Genomic DNA, 20201 nt, shown 5'->3' on the forward strand with positions numbered 1-20201 from the left:
TTTCAGACAGGTATTTTTCCCAACCCTACCTGGCAATGCTGAAAACCTGTGAAGGTAATGTGTAAACGAAGGCTTTAATTTCCAGTGCTTTCCAGCCAGGGATGTTCAGGTGCAAAGGTAAGGCATACAACTGGGCTTTGATTTCTGCCCTAACTCCTTTTTCAGGTTTTATGGCTATAGACTATGGCTGCCTTCTTGCTATTTTTAAACTATTTTAATGAGTTTTACATGTGTTGACATTTGTTTTAATTGGATGCCCGTGTTTATTATTGTGTACCTACTCTGTGTGGAAAGCATTTACCAATGCTTTAAATAAATCATCAGACCAGAATGCCTACCTTTGGGGATTTTTATACTAGTAAATCTTGTTAAACTGGTGTCCAGATCCTAGACATGTATGAGAATATCATCAGTTTATCTATCAGGGCCTCTCCCTCTGCAAACAGCAGCTACAAATAAGATGGTATAAGAATCCAAACCCAGTTTGCAAAGAAAAACAGAGTGTAACTCTGTGCAGAGTAAGAGAGTTTGCATGTTTTAATGAATCCCAGAAGGAGTGACTCAACTGTAGCTTCTATCCAGCGAAAGCTATTTTGGGGTAAAGAGATTTTTTGTTTGTTTCCCTCTGACTTGGACTGAATGAGTACATTGTGCAGAAAAACATTTGTGGTTTGAAAAAAAATGCAGTGGTACAGAACCGTTCTTTAATGCCCTTCAGCCCAGGACATGGTAGCTTAACATGTATTCCCAATCTACATAGTACTGAATGAAACTGCCATGTTCAGAGACAGTATACCTGAGTCTCATACGTGGAGGACAGATAGTGAGATGTTTCGTTGTCTTCCTGCTCTCTTGCTGGCTTTCTACAAAAATCTGGGCAGCTTAGCTGGAATAAATTTTGCACTGGGAAATTCTAGACAAATAATAAAATCCAGCCTTTGCTGTTTAGTGTTACAGCACTGCTGTTGCATGGTTGATCAGCTCATGGTTGTTTTCTCGTATCTTCAATGGAACAGGATCAGGTTATGGTGTAATAAGAACAGAAGCTATGAAGATAAGTAAATCAGATATATGGCAATTTCCTATATATGCAGATCTCCCTATCTGGAATGGATGATCCAGCTGACATCTTCCAGTTCACGTTCTATCTATATGCATCTTATACTGTAGAATGGTTGTTATGTTTTGGGGTTTTTAATATCTGATTTTGTGTGGGGGTGTGCGCCTTCGAGTCATTCTTGGCTCCTGGCAACTGCCTGGACCAGTCCCTGCAGTTTTCTTGGCAAGGTTTTTCAGAAGTGGTTTGCCCTTGCCTGCTTCCCAGGGCTGAGAGAGAGCGACTGGCCCAAGGTCCCCCAGCTGGCTTCGTGCCTCTGGCGGGACTGGAACTCACGGCCTCCCGGTTTCTAGCCTGGTGCCTTCAGCACTGCGCAAAGCTGGGTCTCCAATATCTGATAATACACACTTGGAAGAAGCTGCTGCATGTGTAGCTTCAGGAAGGAAAACAGGCTACCGAGATAGCTCTTAATTCCCATATCACACATGCCCACGTATGCAAGTGTAGTGTGCACGAATAATAATAATAATAATAATGAAGTCTGGATTCCTTATCTGTCAAACAAGAGTTTTTAAATTGTACAACCCGAGATGGCAGAAACTCCAGACTGTTCCACTTGTAGCTATGGATGCAGAGGAGGATAATGTTTATGAATGTACACGTTCCCACTTAACAAAAATCAAACAAGCCTGCTTGTAATGAAAACCGCATAGCAGTCGAAGAGCTACGCTAAACTCCTTTGCCTGGCGCTCTAATTAACTGTGCCAAGTGAGGGGATCTGTCAATCTCCACAGGAAGGATTTGAAAAAGATGGCCCTCCCTTGCAGGCTGACATGAGAACAGGTGAAATTTGGCCCCCTTGTTTCACAGAATCAAAGGGGAAAAAAGAGACAAGGCTTCAAGGTTCTGACGTACCTAATGCCTTCTGTTGGCTATTGAAAGGTTAGAAATCCTACCATGTGTGATAGCCCAACAGCAAAAAATGAGGCTACCTATTAGTATTTCTTGCCTTTAAAACAGTGTTGTCCAAACTTGGCCACTTTAAGATGAGTGGACTTCAACTCCCAGAATTCCCCAGCCAGCCATGCTGGCTGGGGAATTCTGGGAGTTGAAGTCCACTCATCTTAAAGTGGCCAAGTTTGGACAACACTGCTTTAAAACCTGTCCTCCAAGGGCCAGGCTCGGCTGGAGAGAAGAGTCCTGTGGGGCTGCCAGCCATATTTCATGCCGCCTGTCCTGTTCCAGTGAAGGTGCGGTGGCCTCCTGCCCCCTGGGAACGTGCCTGGGATTGTTCCTTCTGCTGGAGCATCAGATCACTGTCAGCGCAGGGGAATTTATGGCCCGGCCAGCTCTTCCCCTCTGCCCAAGGAGGCGGGAGAGCCCTGTCCTGCTGTGGAATTTATTTCCTGCCCTCTGCTCCCACCTGTTGCAGAATGCGCTCTTGATCTCCTTTAAGGATGCCTCGGAAGCCCGGCAGCCTGGCTTCTTCCAGCAGCCATGCGAGGAACGTTGGGTGGCCTTGGCATTCGTCCTTTGGCTACGGAGCGATCGTTTCATGGTGTGTGGCTTTGGGCAGCAAGCTGGGAGCTGTCTAATGCGAAAGGGGAGGCCAGGAAAACAAATTTGTGCCGGGACTCAAAGAAATCAGCAGTCTGTCCCAGGCGGCCTGGGAGGGGGGGCTTTGCTCATTCCCGGTGGAAGGGGGCTCTCCAACTTGGTTTTCCCAGCCTGTGAGAAATTTGTGCAGAGAAAGGGGCAGAAATGGAACATGAACGCCCTTTCTGTCACATACAAAATGGCCAGATACAAATAAATAAAATATGGCGCTTGCCATTGTTACTTCTCATGTCTTCCGTGTTCCGTGTTACAGTTTATTGCACTGAACAGCAAAGGGTTAAGAGCATTTTCCCCCCAATACTGAAATTGAACTCTACCAGGGAAATTGTTATGTCTGCAGAGTTATTTCTCCTACTTTGTGAAGTCCCACAACTTTGATTGTTTTATTTCATTGTTACAGTTTATCCTTCTCTTTCTTTAGAAAACACAAAGCAACTAACATGGATCTCCTTATGATTTCCCATCTGTGTCCTCATCTGGACTTCATTTCTGTGTTTGCTGGCCAATATTCTGTTTCTTTCTTAGCCAATCTTTCATAACACAAGTAAGGAACTCTTCCACTTCTGAAGGAACTTGAAGGAGCAGCCTCATTGAAACGGGCAGGCCCATGTTGGATGAGCTTTTTGCTCAAGACAGAAAGGGGGCAGGATGTAAATGAGTTTATAAAGAAAAATAGGTCATAAATCAAAGCGTACAGCATTGTTATATGTGTGGATTTAAGTAGTCGCGGTATGCTAGATTGTCTTAAGTGCAGGCAGAAGATCCAACAGGATACAGTTTATCTGATTTTGTTTCTGTGAAAATATTTGGGTCTGCTCACACCAGCTGTTTTTTCCTGCAGTCGGCTAATGTGCTTTTTATATTCTGTTCTGGGAAGTGTTTTTATTTAGGGGCCTTCACAGAATTTTGTGCTGAGGACACTAGACCGTAATTAAAAGACGCTAATGTTTTCTGAATACCTGGGACCGATACGTCAAAGAACACGGTTTCTGCAAGTGTGTTGACAGGAAATGATAGGGTGGCATTCCTCACCATAATGAGATCTATTCACAAATATGCCCTTCAATTTGTCTTATAGGACACTCGTCTGCAGTTCTTATTTGTGAGTAACTTTTGATTATGTGTTGCAGGGCTACAAATGCCCAACAAGCAACATAGAAAGTTTGACGGCAGAGGGATGCGTTGTGCTGGACCTCAATTCCTCTTTTGCCTCTTAGACATCATTTGCAAGACTGATTCACGTAGGGGAGAATTGGTTATTTAGTACTGTTTCTACTAGGGAAAATGAAAAGAAGCAAAGTTTTTAATACAGTTTCTGCTCCCCTTCCACAGTTTGGTTGGAATCAACCCCAGAAGCAGGTGTGATCAGCTGCAATTGGTTCCTGTTCTTTAGTTCCCAATTTTTCATTGCTGTACACATGTGCAATTTACTTAAATCATAAAAAGCCAGAGAGAAAGAGAGAGAACTGAAAAGGAAACTGGAGAAGGAATCAGATGTTTAACTGGTAATATCCCAGTTGCCTCCCAGTTGCTGAACTGCATGTTGAAACCAATGACAATTCTGTTATTGGCCATTCTTCCTGATTGGTATGAGACCCTGCCAAAACTGGACACATATCATTTGACACAGTACTATACAAAGGTAAAACACAGCAGTACGTGAAGGAGATGTGGGAAAAAAATACTGTACACCATCATCTCTTCTGCACGCATTATATGTTGGTTTTTATCTGCCATGTGTGGATTACATATATCTTTAGGTAGGACTTTTTGTTCACGAAAGCCATACTCTGTGGGTATTTCAATGGTCTTTTTTATGAGCCATGAGGTGGATATTAACACTCAGTTTAACGTTTGTGAAAATGCTTGTGCTTCAATGTATTATGATGTGATTTTTCAGATCCTGTTCCAGGGCAGGTAACTTTCCCCAAAAAAGAGCTTGCTAATCTGGAAAGGTACTAATTCAAAGATCTTTGAGGACAAGGAACTTTTGCCCATGAAGCTCTATAAAGTGCTATGTACTGTACAGAGATTGCTGTTTTAATAAAAGTATATGCAGAGGTCAGTTTCTTCATTTTCCCAACTATTTGCCTTCATTGAAAAAGAATGAAAAAGATAGAATATTATCTTAATGGGGTTCTTCATTATGAATAGGATTTAGTAATCCAGATCAATATTTCTTCCATACAGATCTTTATTTTTTTATATTGAATATCTGCTTTGAACACATAAGCTGGAAGGAGAGATCAGCAGAGCACAAAAGCTCACTTTAACAGTTGACTCAATACAGAATGACTTCACTTTAAGGCTACTCCAATATTTAATAGTTTCTCTGATCCCTAAGGGCCAATCCACATGGTGGTAATGTTTATCTTCTTGAAGCAGAAATCTTCATTTTCTGCTAAAGGCAGAATGGGGACCATAAAACAGGGTATCAGTCCTGTTTCTGTTAGGTGTTCTGTTGAAATTGTGACTGCAAAAACTGCAGACGAATGTTATCTTTTTCAGACATTTACAACATGATGGATGTTATTTCTGTACCGTAGATCTACCCATCTTTCCATGCTGATTATTCCTATGTAGCATAAATGTTTGTCTACTGGTACACCTATATTACCTATTTTATATCTCCTTAATGATATTAGGAAAGAACCCTTGATGTCTGGTTTAAAGAACTTGAGGAGTTAGGGCTGCAGATTATCCTGAGTGATGACAGGGAAAGCCTACTGGGTATGTGTGTGATCTTGCATTCCTTCTCCCTTATTCATCTTTTTAAAATTCTCACCAGCTTTTCCACATACATCCCTGTCTTCATGGGCTGCTTTCAGGTAAATAAAGGCTTCCACTGAGATCTAATCACCTGGCTGGGCCCCCTTTTGTCTGCCTCTATCTTCACTGGCCCTGGGGAGTCAGTCATGCACTGCTGGAGCCAGGGGAACAGCCTCCCCACCCCTATTGTCTTATCTAAAAGAAGAGGATAATGCAGAGGGTTAAAAATCATGAGCTTTTAATTGTCCCTTCTTCTCTGATGCTGATGAGGACTCCATGGGGAGGCTGAGATTTCCAGTGGAGAGAGCTTAGAAGGCAGAATTGCTAAGTAGGAATTCAGCAGAGGGAAAACCTGAAACATTTCTCCTGCAGGAAGGTGTTTTGGGGAGGAGAGGGATGATGTTGGAGTATAGATCAAAGCTGGGAGAATACCTAGAGAGAGAATCCTCACTGACTTCTAGAAGATTAGGTAGTGCCATTTCTGTCGCACTATCCAAATGCCTGAACTTATTTTTATTTCATTGGCTCTCAAAATTTTGTGAGGTAGGCTGGGGCTGAATCAAGCCACCTGAAGGCATAGGGTCCCAATTTACACGCCTGAAGCTGGGGCTTTCAGAGGTCAGGCTTTGATGCCAGCCCTTTCTCATGTCTAGTAGACTGTGTTCCAGGCATCCAGGCTGATCTCTCAAAGCTAATCTTCATAGATGAAGCAAGTGTTTGCTTTTCAGCCTGAGAAAGGTATTGCTAATGTAAGGACTTTGCTGGCTACCCAATCAAGACAGACACACACACACACAGACACACACACACACACACACACACACACACCGTCTTGCTCTCTGCAAACCTTTATCATGGCCTTAGACAGCAGGTCCAAGCTATTTGGATTAATTATGCTTTTGCTGATACTCCGTCAAATCTCTGCCTCCTCTTGAATTGTTGCATCCTAACGCAGGAGTTTCCAGAGTGGCACCGATGAATGTTAATGCTTCTTAGCGGTCCTCTCTCTTGGCACATCTCTGCCTTTCTGTCCCACCTATTTCAATGTTTAATCATTTCTTTAAAAAAGAAAAAGAAGTGAGCATTTGGAAAGGAAAGCACCAGTCTGTAGTATCTTTATTACAAGAAAGCTTCAGGTGCCACAGACATTCTTAGAAAATAAAAATGGCGGGTAACTGCCACCCAATTCTTTGGTTACAAAGGTGCCAATCTGTTCAGAAACAAAACAAAAAGTTAAGTTGGGATTGATAGGGAGAGTCCTGGAAGGTTGGAATGAGTAGCAAGGAACATCCTACAAGTTTGCCTTCTGGTGTTTTGTGACTTGCCGTGCCCATCATGCCATCTTGGGAATAATCCTCCAGTGGGAGCCATTTTGGGGTGCTCTCAAAACCCCAAATGTGCTCACTGATTGAATACCCCTTGCCAAACATAAGAGCCCTTTGGATTTATAGAAAGGAGAATAAATACCACTTCCCAGGAATTACTCTTGGGGGGGGGGGCACCACCATAAAATAAATGTAGGGCTATCACTGAGGTAGCTTCCTTTCTTCCATCATTCTTATCACCCTTCCCACTCTTTCTGCATTGCTGCCTATGAACTAGATGAAGGCCAGAAGTTTGTATGCTTAGTGGCTTGGAGCCAACCACTTTTAAAGATAAGTCAACATTTCTTACAAATCCTAGTTAAATGCCCTCATCAAAGTTGAGAGTAAGCCAACTGCTCTCAACTTTGATGAGGGCATTTAATTAGGATTTGGCTCTATAAACCACTTTCAGGCCTGTCCTGGGGAATCTCTGGCCCTTCAGAAGTTGGTCTCCATCTTTCCTTAGCTCTAGCTAGCATCAACAATGGTTGGGCATGATGGGAACCAGAGCGTAGCAATTTCTGGAGAGACACTGGTTTCCCAGCACCCTTCCAGCAGCTTGGCAATACTTTAGTCAATTCTCCAAAGCTGAGGGAGTTGTTTCTGCAGATCTACCACAAGCTGATGTGGCACTGGAGCGAAGGGCAAGGAACGAATCTGTGGGACCCAGTATTGTCAGATCCAGCAGAGTGGACTTCTGCCCCTGTTTGAATCCAAGAGCTCCCTGAAGAGATATCACTTGGAAACAGTTGCTTAGAGAATATACTTAGCTAAGGCTTCTAGCATCATTCACAATCTGAGTCACTGCATGAGAGGCTCTTAGTTTTCTCATGGGGAAAAGCAGACGCATAATAAAAGGGCTTTTTGGAAGAAGTGGGGAAGCTCTGGGGGCCAGATTCAGTACTTTCCTTCCCTCTGTGCAAGATGACTGTCCTTTGCTTTGGGCTATGAGGATTAAGATAGTTGTTCCTGGAACTCTCCCCAGTGGCAGCCTGCAATTGCACAGCTGAATTGTGGACTGGCAGGTGTGTGTGACGTTGTCACCCATGGCACAGTTTTTAAATGGATAGACTATTCACCCATAAGGAAATGGAAGAAATCACAAAGCTGCTTTTAAGTGCTGTCTTAATACCGCCATCACCACCCCAAATATGATCAGGCATTGAACGCTAACTTATACTTTGTCCTGCCATCTTGTTTGAAGTGATTTTATTTGAGGTTTTCCTGCAGCAAACGCATTAATGTTATCAACAGCTGTGCCTTCTCAAATATCTGTGTAGCTCAGCTGTGGCTCTTGAACATGTACATGAAGTTTCCATATTTTAGGGCGGTGACTGCCCTTGCCCATGATTGATTTAACAATGGTTTGTTCAGTTAACCCAATTGCTCAGTTCTACACAACTCATTAAACCATAAACTCACCACATGGGCTGGGTTTGCACAACACACTAGGCTAAAAGAGGGCTGGCCAGTTGTGGTTGAACATATGTTGTAAACTGGCTTTTCTTTGCTGTGGGAAGCTGTCATGATAGTAGCACATCAATGGCATACAATGAAGAGCTGCTTTAATTTGGCTTTACGCGCTGGACTGGAAAATGCTAACTTTTGTGAAAGGAAAATTTGCACATCATAGAAAATGCAACTGATGTGCAAGGAGTCCCATACAAGTCATTGCCTATATGCAAATGATGTGGCCAGAATTACCATCTGTGTCCTATATCAACCTAGCATATGCCTGAAACAAGTCTGTGCAATTAATGTACAGAACTGAATCTGACCATGGACTCATTTAGCTCAGTCTTGTTTCATAGCAGTTCTTCTCCAAGATCCTGGTAAGATCCTAGGTTAAGAGTACAAAGATTTAACCTGGAGCCTACAACATGCATCGCATATATTCTCCTGTAATTGTGTATGGGCCTTCCTCTGCTTCCAGTTTTGGAGAGAAAGTATCTATTAATATTACAGGTAGCCCTCGCTTAACAACCGTAATTGGGATCAGCAACTCAGTCGCTAAGTTCTGTGGTCGCTAAGCAGAAAATCACGTTACTGCAACACATGACGTTACTTCCCATTTGGTCTTTAAGCAAGTCACTGCTGTTGTTAAGCAAAACTTCATATGACTGCAATTTGCGATTTTACTTCCACATTCTCCATTAACTCTGCTTGTCTCAAGCTGGTTGGGAAGCACACAAGTTGCGATCACATGACCGCAGGATGCTGTGACGGTCATAAATGCAAGGACTGGTTGTAAAGCTGTTTTGTTTTGTTTTTACATCGCCGTAACTTCAAATGGTTGCTAAATGACACAGTCAGTAAACGAGGACTACATGTAATGTATTTAGTCATGGCGGGTAAACTTTAAATGCCTAAAATCTATCTGTAATATAAGCATGTGTTTAATTCTGTACTGTGGTTTACTTGTTACTTGCATTGCAATATAGAAGGAACTTGTTTATCTAGCTGACTAAATAAAGCTGTTGGTTGAAAGAAGCATTATTTAATCAGGAGCTACTGCCACTCTTGATCAGCTGTTAGGAGTTAACAGCAAGCAGCTGGTTGGTGCAGTCCCCTATCATCACCAAAAAGCTGATCAGGGCAAGTGCTGACAAGTACTAAAATGTGTAACATCCTTGGAAAATAACAGTCCTGAAATGCATCAACAAGAGGTTATGCAAGATAGGAGAATGTGTCAAACTCCGACACATATTTAGGTGTTTTCCAAAACCTGTTGAATTAGGAATCCTGGTTTGCAAGCTGCTATGGTGAAGCACAAACTAAACAAATCATAGTCTTGTCATGTTATGGGAACTAGTAAGTGAAAATGTGCTTTTTGTTTTGAATTAGCATTAATTGAATGCAGCAATTATGATTGGTTAAACCTGGTTATGGCTTAAAGTGTTGTCCAAACACAGCTTTAGGCTGAAATTTCAGATGTCTCTGGGGCGAGACTACACCCCTCTCCCATTACCAGCAAAATGTAACCTGTGGTAAGCTTTCAACATGGAATATATCCAGTTCTACCGATGGGGTCATGCATTTAACCTGATTCTGTACCACTGGTAGCAAGGTCTTAATGGAAGAAGGTGTGTGAGTACATGTGCAAAGCATGGATATATAATTCTACTCTGTGTAGGAATAGGTGACAGGAGGGTATAGTATAGTTGTGTGCTTTCTCCTCCTCCTTTTTCACCGGGCTGTTTTGGCATAATGAGGAAAGAGAAGCACCATCAGTTTATATTCACGCTAAGCCATAATGCAGTTTCTTTGAGTTTAGCATAGCTTGTTATCTAAACTCATCCAGTATGGCTTGCAGATCATTGTTTGTAGCCAATTGTGGCTTATTCAATACATTATAACTTAATATTACATTATATTCAGCCCAGTCACCACGTATGAAAAAGAAAGCTGTTTTAGGTTTTACAGAGGAGTAGGGAGGTATGAGAATTGCAGTGTTCATTGCTAGTAAAATACACCGTTATTCTATTCCAGGGTTAACATTGTGGAAAGAAGATTATATCACATTTTATGTCAGAATAGGCCTGCGGTCAAAAAATAAATATTTTGAAAATAAATAAGTATTTTCTCCCTTTGCTTGTATAGATGTGTAAATTGCACATAAAGAAAGTCCAGTTCTCAGCAACTCTGGCTCAAAGAATCTCAGCAAATTGAAAAACTGTAGAAAGCCCTGGATTACAAGTGTGGGGGCAGTTGCTGGTTGGAACAGACAGTGTAGGGTTAAATAAATGAAAGGGGCAAACTGAGTAAGAGTGACATGTGGGGAATTTTAAAAAATCAAAACTTTTGTTTCTATGAAAATATATTCTTTTTAATTCGGTAAAAGTCATTGATGTCCTTACTGATTACTCAGGAAGTTTGTTAATCAGGCACCCTTTTCTGAGTTTCTGAGATTGTACTGGGTATTATCTAGCATCTTCATCGCTGGAAGAGCTAAAAATTGGTTTTCTTAAGAGGAGTGCTGTGTTCAGTACCATGTTGCATGTTTTGTTTTCTGCAGAAATCTAGGTCTGCAAAGCATCTTCAGCACATCAGGTTCGATGGAAGACTTCTTGCAGAGCTTTTATCTGGCTACAGGTTGCATGACTCGGATGGTTTACTGGACATTTATGAAGTTGAAAGAGAAATACACCTATTTTTGTGTGCTGAATATTGATTGAATGGTTATTTGGCAAAAGCTGGATTTGTTTATCATAGAGTCACTGTGAGCCAAAGAGATATAGTGGTTACTTGGACTTTGTATATGCTGGTTATCTATTGTAGTGGAGTGTCTGTGAAGTGCTGTTTTCCTTTTGCAAATATTGTTTGTGCTGGAGCCAGGATTGGGAGATATTGCTGATAGCAGGAAGGTAAAACTGGAGACGAAGGAGGATTTGGGTTTCCATTCATTCTTGCCCTGTTTTTAACAGTCTGCTCATTTTGTAAGGGCATTCCCTACACAATCCTGTCCTCCTCAGATCACTTTGACAGCTCCTAGGTTGATTTTTAAAAAAGGCACATGTTTTGGTGCTGTATTTCCTGACACAGACAGATAGGATGGATCTCTGGTTTTCAAACACGCCATCTCTTTTCAAAACTGAATAGAGGTGAATCTTCTGAAACAAGGTGCCTTTGCCTGACTGATCAGATGGACAAACATCAGTCCGTCTTTCCCCAACCAGGCGCTGTGCCTATGGCTCCCAGAGGTCTCAGCTGGAAATTCAGGAACCCTGACATATCTCGGGCCTATGAGGTTGGGGAAGACTGGTATATTTCAGTAGAAGCACTGAAATGATCAAGAAGCTAAAAACCAGTGCATTGCAGAGTTATGCAAAATTGCAGCTAGAAGAGGAGGATGTAGTTAATGTTTAACTGAGAATTGGATTAATGAAATGCTTGTAATTGTGGAAGTATGTTTTATTTTTATAAATACAATGGTCCAATATCACCCTTAATTCATATTTGGCAGAAGGAGAGGGCACCACCATCCTGAAGGTGGGAACCCTTTTTTTTTTTGCAGGACTTTGAAAGGAAATGGACAAGCTGGGGTTTTTTAAACCCAGCCAAACCAGATACCCTTCAAATGAACTGGACTACAGCTTCCATCATTCCAGCTCTGGAGGGTCCCAGGCTGAGAAAGGCTGTTCCTCCTCTGTCTCTTTTGGGGCAGGCTGATTCTTTTCTTCCCTCCCCCAAGGAAAGGGATTAGGTTACAAGGCTCTGGTAACAATTCCAACCTGTTTGTCCTGGAATGTGGCATTTAGGGCCTTGACACAGGAAATTCAGTCTCTGTTGAAAGCTAGAATTGCAAACACTTTTATGCTTTGCCTGGGTTGGGGGTGGTGGTAGAAAATGCAGGTGGAAAAATGCAGCTTGGGCTGAAAGAGCTCTGCCCAGGCACTGTGGGTCATGACGAGGGCAAGAGGCATGGACTTTAGGGCTAAAAATCTTTGAACATTTGCTTCTTCCCAGGGAACTTCATCATACAGAAGTAATGTTGAGTTAGGGTTTTCATTATAATAAGGATTACCCGAACTCCAGCCAGCTCATTGCTTCTGCTATCCCAACTCATTCTAAGTCTGGACAAGCCATGTATCCCCAGTATTGGTTGATTTCTCCCTGAAATATGTTTGTGCTCTCCTGCCCTAAAATGCTGAATGTGGACCAGGAACATGGAAATTCCAGACTGTCTTCAGCCTTGATGAGGCCTTTAGCAAGTGACTTTTTCTTCTTTTTTAATTTTCTTATCTGTACATTGAAATGAGAACAGCGTGAACTCCAAAAGAACAGTGACTCCACTGAAGTTGGGTTCCTGTATCAAGCAAAGCCATCGCGTGGTTGGATTGATGTTGGTTTAGTGTAATGTATGAACCCAGCCATTTAGTTTGAAATCCATGGTTTATGGCTTGGGAGGCAGGAGCAAACCCTTTTCAGTACTTTTTCCTGTCAATGATTACAGGAAACGTGGCAAGGATATCACTAGAGGGGATAAAGCTGGAATTTGGAGGATCTGTTTTGTGAGTTCTTGAGGTTTGGTGTTTTTATTTCTTTTGTTTTACTAAAATAGCTATATTAAACTTAACGAGAGGGCTGAGCAGCCTACTTTGGATTACAGATCATACCAATGTAATTCCTTTGGCCATTTGAAGACTCTGGGGGAGCTCTATGTGACTCCATGTTCACGCTGTTTCCATGCTGAAATGTAGACTATCCAAGCAGGCAGGTTTCGTATGGCTGGCTAGTTTGTGGCTCAGAGAATGAGCATACCCATATGGCATCGCCAGAGCTAAATAACTGTGGTTACTTTGCTGGTTAAAGGCCGTAATAAAATTGATCTTGAGTAACTATGGTGTGAAGGACTAGAGCATAATTAATTAGATGAGTGAAAGTGTATCTCCGTGGCATCATTTTTTGTTGATGTGTTATTAAGCAAATTACTCATGTACCTGTTGATAAAGCGGGCTCTAGCTCTCTCATATCCATCCTGCAACTAATCTATTAGTTTTTTAGGTGCCAGAAAATGTTTTTTAGAGTTATGGCTTTTGTGCTATGTCTAGAAATAGAACAAAACATTTAAAGCGTATTATAAATGAAAACTATATATTTTTTATTTGCCATGGGTATACCTCTGTCCATCTGATTGGTCTGCTGTTCAGGTTTGAGTTGTCTCCCTCGCATTTTTGTGACTTCTTTCTGCTTTCCAAATTTTCTTTTTCTTCTGCCTCCCCACCAAGTCAGCACCAGTCATTTCTTTCATGGATTGGGGCAGATTTTCTCATTCAGTTGCAGCACAGCACAGGATAATCTCTGTGGGGTTGGGTCCTGTACAAGTGCCAACGAAGATCAAACCTGGGGTGGCTGATGATAATTGAAGTAGCAGCTTTTGCTGAACATGCTTCTTCCCAAATCAGTTGAAGAGCTGGCATGTTATAGTGATTTTGTTGGACTGAAGATACCCAACATGGTTCAACCCACTATGAAGCCATGAAGTTTTATTGAGGGATTTTGGACTAGGCATGATTTCTCCACCTAACTTCCCTCACAAGAGAAAATTGAAGAGAGTACTAAGAATGTTGCCTTGAGTTCTTGAAAATAGAATGGCAGAGATGAAGCTTTCTATATAATTGTGGGGTCTTAATGATGGAGTCACACACATACACACAAACACCCAATCCATGATCCCCTGCCAGGAGGAATATATAACAGTGTGAGAAGAGTCCTGCTAGATCAGGCCATAGAACCATCTAGTTTAGCCTTCTGTGTTATGCAATAGCCAATTGGATGCATTTGGGACGCTCACAAGGTTAGACTCCCCATTGCTTCACAGCAACCAGGGGACCTGCCTATTGTTCAAGAGTAATTAGCAGCCATCACTCTTAGTAGCCATTGGTATCTTGATCTTCCATGAACTTGTCCAGTTCCCTCTAAAAATGGACCAAATTGGCTGCTATTGCTACAGCTGCTGGTAGGCAGATTCCATTATTTAACTAGGTGTTATGTAAAAAGTATATATTTATTTCTGCTGATCCTGAATCCTCTTGCATTTAGTTTTACTGATGACACTGTATTTGAACTTTATGAGAAAAACTTCTCTCTACCCATGTTATCTATGCCATACTTTATTTGAGTTCACTTTATTATATACCTGCCCCTAACCCTTCTTTATTTCAAACAGAAGAGCCCCACCTACTGTCATTTTTCCTCGTAGTGGAGCTATTGCAGCCCCCTAATCATTTTGGTTGCCCTGTTTCATACCTTTTTTCTTAATTCTGTAATAGCCTTCTTAAGGTGTAGTGATCAAAACTACATAATCCTCAAAGTATGGTGTCTCCATAGATTTGTATAAGAGCATTATTATACCAGAAGTTCTATTTTCAGTTTACTTCCAATTATTCAAGCATCAGATTGGACTATTTGACAGTAGCTAAGCACCAGGTTGACATTTCATTGAGGAATTCACTGTGACTCCAAGATTCCTTTCCTGCTAGCTCAGATGCCACTAATGTTTAGCCCCAAAGCAGAAGGAGTCTGATAACATGTATAGGTAAATGTTGGCTTTTTTTGTACCAACATGCATCATTCAATGCATCCAGGTGGATTTGAGAAGAAAATCCCATTTGTCACAGGATCCTATTGTCACTCACCTTTTCTTAGTTGTCCAGTGCCTTCTGGCCAAGTAGAAACAGATGCAATTCCATGCTCTGTGCTAAAAGGAAGAGAAGAGACAGAGCCATGTCTGTAACAACAACTTCTTCCAAGTTGTAATTGTTCTATTCTCTTTGATTGTCCTGTTCTGTTCCCCTTAAGTTTTGGACTAGGAGTTTTGATTTTTATCCGTTTTTCTAATTAGGATTTTTTTTTAAAAATTATAAAAATCCTGTTTTGCCACTACTTGCACTCTCTTTCTGACCCACGCCTTGTAAAAAATCAAAATCTCTCTCTCATGTGTTCTTCTTTCCCTCTACAGCGGTGGAGACCCAGAGTACAAGTTCTGAGGAGATGGTGCCCAGCTCCCCTTCTCCACCCCCACCCCCACGTGTCTACAAGCCTTGTTTTGTCTGCAATGACAAGTCCTCTGGCTACCATTATGGGGTCAGCTCCTGCGAGGGCTGCAAGGTAAGCGAAGGGAACGTCCTGGACTGCCATCTGCTTTCCAATTTCTGAGGCTGGGGGTTGCGTTTCCCAACCGCCTGCCCCCATAGCCTCCACAGTACACAGCCTGAGCTCAGGCAGGCATCATCACTCCGGCCTCTGTTCAGCTAGGAGGGTGTGGTTGGCTACTTCACCCAGACCTCCTTCCTCTGCCAAAGAATGTTACAGCAGGGAATTCCAAGTTGCTGCATGCCAACACCCAAAGCAGATTATGCAAGCAAGACGAAATGTGCAAAACAAGCAAATGTACGTTAACGTGCATCCTTCACTCCAGTGGTGGAACCTAGAGTTGCTGGCTGCAGAAATTCCACCTATATTTTTAGTACAGAAATCCACAAGGCCTTTGAATAATATTAAAGAGTTGAGCCAGAGCCGTTGAAGGCCACCCAGATTTTCTGACCAGCCAAGGGCTTCTGAGGTCAGTGGCTGGATTGTAAGGGTACACTTAACATATCTGCATGATTCCAGGCAGAAACTGGATGTCCTCCCAGATGTGCTGGATTTCAGTTTTCAGCCAGCAGGAGTATTGGCACTTTTTTTTGTTTTTTTGTGCCTTCGAGTCAGTGTTGACTTCTGGTGACTGCCTGGACTAGTCCCTGCGGTTTTTTTGGCAAGATTTCAGAAGTGGTTTGCCCTTGCCTGCTTCCCAGGGCTGAGAGAGAGCGACTGGCCCAAGGTCCCCCAGCTGGTTTCCTGCCTAAGGCAGGACTGGAACTCACGGCCTCCCGGATTCTAGCCTGGTGCCTTAACCATTACACCAGACTGGCTCTCCAATACTGGCACTGGAACTGGCTAATTATATTTGTCCTTTTTTGTTGGAACTATTTGCATCGATCAGTTCCCAGGCATGGTCTCTAGGATCCTAATAATTAGCAACTGTATTATTCTCTAGTGTTATCTCAGTAATAAATATTTGGCACTGCTTCTCTAAAATAGGTTAGAATGACCATCCCTATACCGCAGATTGATCCAAGGGAAAGTAGCTTGCCTAAAGTCATCCAATTATGTAACATAGCTAAGGAGATACTTGGACTCAGAACTTCCTGGATTCATGCCTTTTAGCTCCTACATCAGTCTTCTCCAACCTAGTACCCTTCAGAAGCTTTGGACTACCATTCTCATGAACTCCAATACTTCTTCATGCTGGCTGGGACCAATGGGAGTTGTATTCTGAGGCATATGAAAGGGTCTGAATCAAGGAAAACCGCTTTCTTATAAAAGAACACTGTAGCACTAGGAGAAGTTTCTCCCACCTGAGCACCTTGGGGAGGTGATGGAAGAATGGCTAATAATCTGGCCTACCATAAGACAGCTGGTTGCATTGTTATATATCATAATGCATGGGCATCCCAAGGTTTTAATCAAATAGTGGGCCATAAGGCTTGTGCTGGTAAGAAACAAGATGTTCCTTCCAAGTGTTGCTGAATCACAACACCCACAAGTTTCAACCAGCCAGGCCAAAGAAAAGGCATTGGGAATTGTAGTTCAAAACATCCAGAGGGTATCAGGTAGCCTTTACCCTATACTAAATAAACTTCTTTAAACAGCAGTCCCAAGAGAAACAGTGACTGGTTGCTCTTGTTGGGCTAAGCCTGAATGTGTTTGATTTTGGGAGACTGTTCTGTGTGTTTGCAACCATTGTGGTTGGTGAACCATGTTTACACTTTAATGCATTGTAAGGATCCAGTCAATTACTGTAGTCAGTTCATTCAGCTGAACTTGGTTGAAGCAAGCCATAGTTTAGGATTGTGTGAGAACACAGCCAATGTGAACACAGTGCCAGCTTGAGAAGCTTGCTTGAAACTATCTCCATGCCATCCTTCCACCTCAATCCTCCTGGTCACTTGTAACTCTTCTCTCTATGATTTTTAGGGTTTCTTTCGCCGAAGTATTCAGAAAAACATGGTCTACACCTGCCACCGGGACAAGAACTGTCAGATTAACAAGGTTACTCGCAACCGCTGCCAGTATTGTCGCTTACAGAAGTGCTTTGAGGTTGGCATGTCCAAAGAAGGTGAGTCCTTCCATCAGCATTTGAATGGCCGATCCCTTTTAAAGGATCTTGGGACCTCCATATCTGTAGAATGGTCAAATCCCAGAATTTGCAGACACCACAGGGAACCAGCCAGACTGGGGAAGGCTGGTTTATATCTTCTGGGGGCTGGTAGAAAGCTAATGTCAAAGGGGTGACCCCTGTTAAATATTGCTGGGGTGCACATCACATAGGTGTGAGCTGGAAAAAGCCTGAGAAGGAGACCCAGCAAGGCTAACTGCAAGCAACAGCCCTGAAAATATGAGGCTACTGTATGTTCATAGTTGTGAAACAAATAGCTTTTGAGAAGGGGGTCTAAAAGTGTAAAGGGAAGCAGCACCATCACGTCTGTTCTTGGAGCCAAACAGTGCACATAAGAGACAAAAAAGGAAAGTTAAAAGTATACAAAGTGCCCTGTTGCTGCTCATCAGACCAACGGCTTCTCCAGTCCAACATCCTTTTTCCTGCCATGGCTATCCAGATGCCAGTTGGAAACCTGCAGATCGGAAGCCCATAAATGATAGCAAAGGAGACTGGGATGGATCAAGAAAGAAAAGAAAGTGGGGAGGATATGGGCCTTTAGAGGAATCGCTATGCATTACTTGATAATGATCTGGCCACAGGGCACGTCTGCTTTGAAAGCCTATATACAGGGACTGTACTTAATTGCTTTATATGCCCCTGTTGTCGACATTTCATAAATATGTCTTTAAATATGTACTGATAGGACCTAAACAGATTTTTCATGTTCCCTCAGGACACGGACATAAACTGTTTAACTCTGTATGACGGATACAAGTGTGTCCAATGGCAAACCGTATCTGTATGCACACACAGACAGACACAACTGGAAGTGCACATTTATTCCATATATTCCACAGCCTAAAACCACATTACTTTAAAGAACAGCTTGTGCATATGATTCTCCTGCAGTTCCCTCCACTAGCCCGCATTGCTTTACACCCTATGAAAAGGATACCCAATTTTTATGCCTATTACCAAAGCCTGTGTTGCTGTGATACGGTCATAGATGCACCTAGGAGAATTCACACAAATCTTACCCAGGGATCTTTGGTTTCTGCAGACCCCTGGGTAGCCATCTGCTTTTTGTATCTGGTTTCTCTGTAACATTTTTCTTCTGTGGCCTTGCTTTCAAATGGATTTTCCCTTGGACGAACATGCTCCAAACTGAAAAGACACATGTGGATTTTCAGAAACAATAGCGATGATGGCAATTCCCCCCACACCCCCTGTCCTGGATGGGGTGGGAGGAACAACGAAGGCAACAGCCCGTGTTCGTATTCTGTAATGGAGAGGGAGCAGGGGCTGGGGGGAAGTAATGCCCGAAGAGTCCTGTCTTGGAGGAGCCACAAACCAACCGGCGTCCCTTGGAGGTCAAATCTGAGTTCCCTGCTGCCCCTTTAAGAGGGCTGTCAAACGCCCAGCCCTTTCAGAGACAGAGTGCCTCTCAGCGGCTGTTGCTTTTACTCCCAACTGCTTAGGCATGTCTTTGCCCTGGCCTTAGCCAGGACCCACATTAATCACCGCCTCTTTAAGAGCCCCTAATTAGGAACGTCTAGGTCTCAAAACCTGGCGATTTATTTCCGAGGGCCTGTCACTTTAAAGGGAGAGGCGGGGGGAGAGGATGGGGCCAGGGGAGCGTGGTGTCAAGGGTGGGGGGAACTACGAAGAAGAATGTTATCCCGATGGGTTGTCACTGCAGAGACAGGAAACGGATGGCCGAAGGGATCTGAGCCAGCCCAGGCTTTTCCCCTTTCCCTCCGTATCCCATCTAGGCTCCGATGGGGCTTGAGACCACGGACAGGGAAACGGCTGTCAGCTAGATGCATTCTCTGAAACCGTGTAGCCTCCACACCTTTCGCTGTAAAAAAAAGAGAGAGAGAGAGAATAAAAAAGCACAGCTAGTTGGGGGGAGAGCGCCCCTGAGGCCGTGGCGTGGTGTTGTCTGCATGCAAAGCCCCCTCCAGAGAGCGGTATGCCTGGGCTGGCAGCCCCCCGCTCCACTCCCCCCAGCATTGTGCTGACTGCGGCTATAAGTGTATATCCTGCCGATTGGCGTATCCTGTTCCCAGATCCCTGGCGCTTTATCCAGGGGTGAACAGGAAGGGCAGCCTGAGAAGGCTCAGGCGGAGGAGAGTGCACACGCAACCCAGGACTCTCAGCGAGGACCCAGGGTTCAGCAGAGGGGGAAGGAGGGTACCCTGGCTGAGAAGAATCAGGGAGAGAGGGTAAAGCGTCCCTATGCGCCAGCGCAGGAGAAGCCCCTTTGGGGGCCACCTCGGATGCCTCGCCCAGAGGGCGCTAGATCCAGGCTGCTTCTTCCGAGACATCTGGAGCTAGCTAGCGGGGATAGCAATATAGAAACTTTCCCCATTTTGGCACCCTGCAGTTCAGTTGATCTGTGAAGCAGTGGATAGCCTTGGGTGCGGGCCAGACAGATGGCCACTTTGTCGCCTTCCCTGACAAGGAAAGTATCCGTATGACCACTGTGCCTTTAAATGCCCTTTTAAAACCGCCTTTGTCACTGCAGAAAGTGGATTAAAATCCCTGCTCTTTCCACCACCATGCCCCGAAGAAAAGCAAAAGAGTGGCTAAGAACATATTCCCATGTCTTTTTACTCAGATGCAAGTCCTGTTCATTCCTAGGGCATTGTGCATAGGATGGTCCTGTACAATGCTCTTTAATAATTCTGAT

At 43.3% G+C, this 20201-nt stretch overlaps 1 protein-coding gene and 1 long non-coding RNA gene across 3 annotated transcripts in view; one reads left to right on the plus strand and one right to left on the minus strand.

Moving 5' to 3' along the window:
• Window positions 1-20201, plus strand: part of RARG (retinoic acid receptor gamma) — a 77819-nt gene that overhangs the window by 44413 nt on the left and 13205 nt on the right. For both annotated transcript variants that reach the window (XM_088137990.1, XM_088137991.1), the window contains exons 2-3: window positions 15269-15417; window positions 17326-17467. In XM_088137990.1, coding sequence (XP_087994116.1) covers window positions 15269-15417; window positions 17326-17467 — 291 coding nt within the window. The remainder of the gene's footprint in view (window positions 1-15268; window positions 15418-17325; window positions 17468-20201) is intronic.
• Window positions 6579-15543, minus strand: LOC148216286 (uncharacterized). Its single transcript, XR_015795669.1, has 3 exons — window positions 15385-15543; window positions 14946-15007; window positions 6579-6653 (listed from the first exon to the last, which is right to left on the minus strand). It is a non-coding gene; the product is annotated as an uncharacterized LOC148216286 (long non-coding RNA).

Source organism: Python bivittatus, unplaced genomic scaffold (genome assembly GCF_059951505.1).
Source record: "Python bivittatus isolate LINGU-HERP-01145 unplaced genomic scaffold, Pbiv_v1 ctg000220_np1212, whole genome shotgun sequence".
In the NCBI taxonomy this organism is placed as follows: Eukaryota; Metazoa; Chordata; class Lepidosauria; order Squamata; family Pythonidae; genus Python; species Python bivittatus.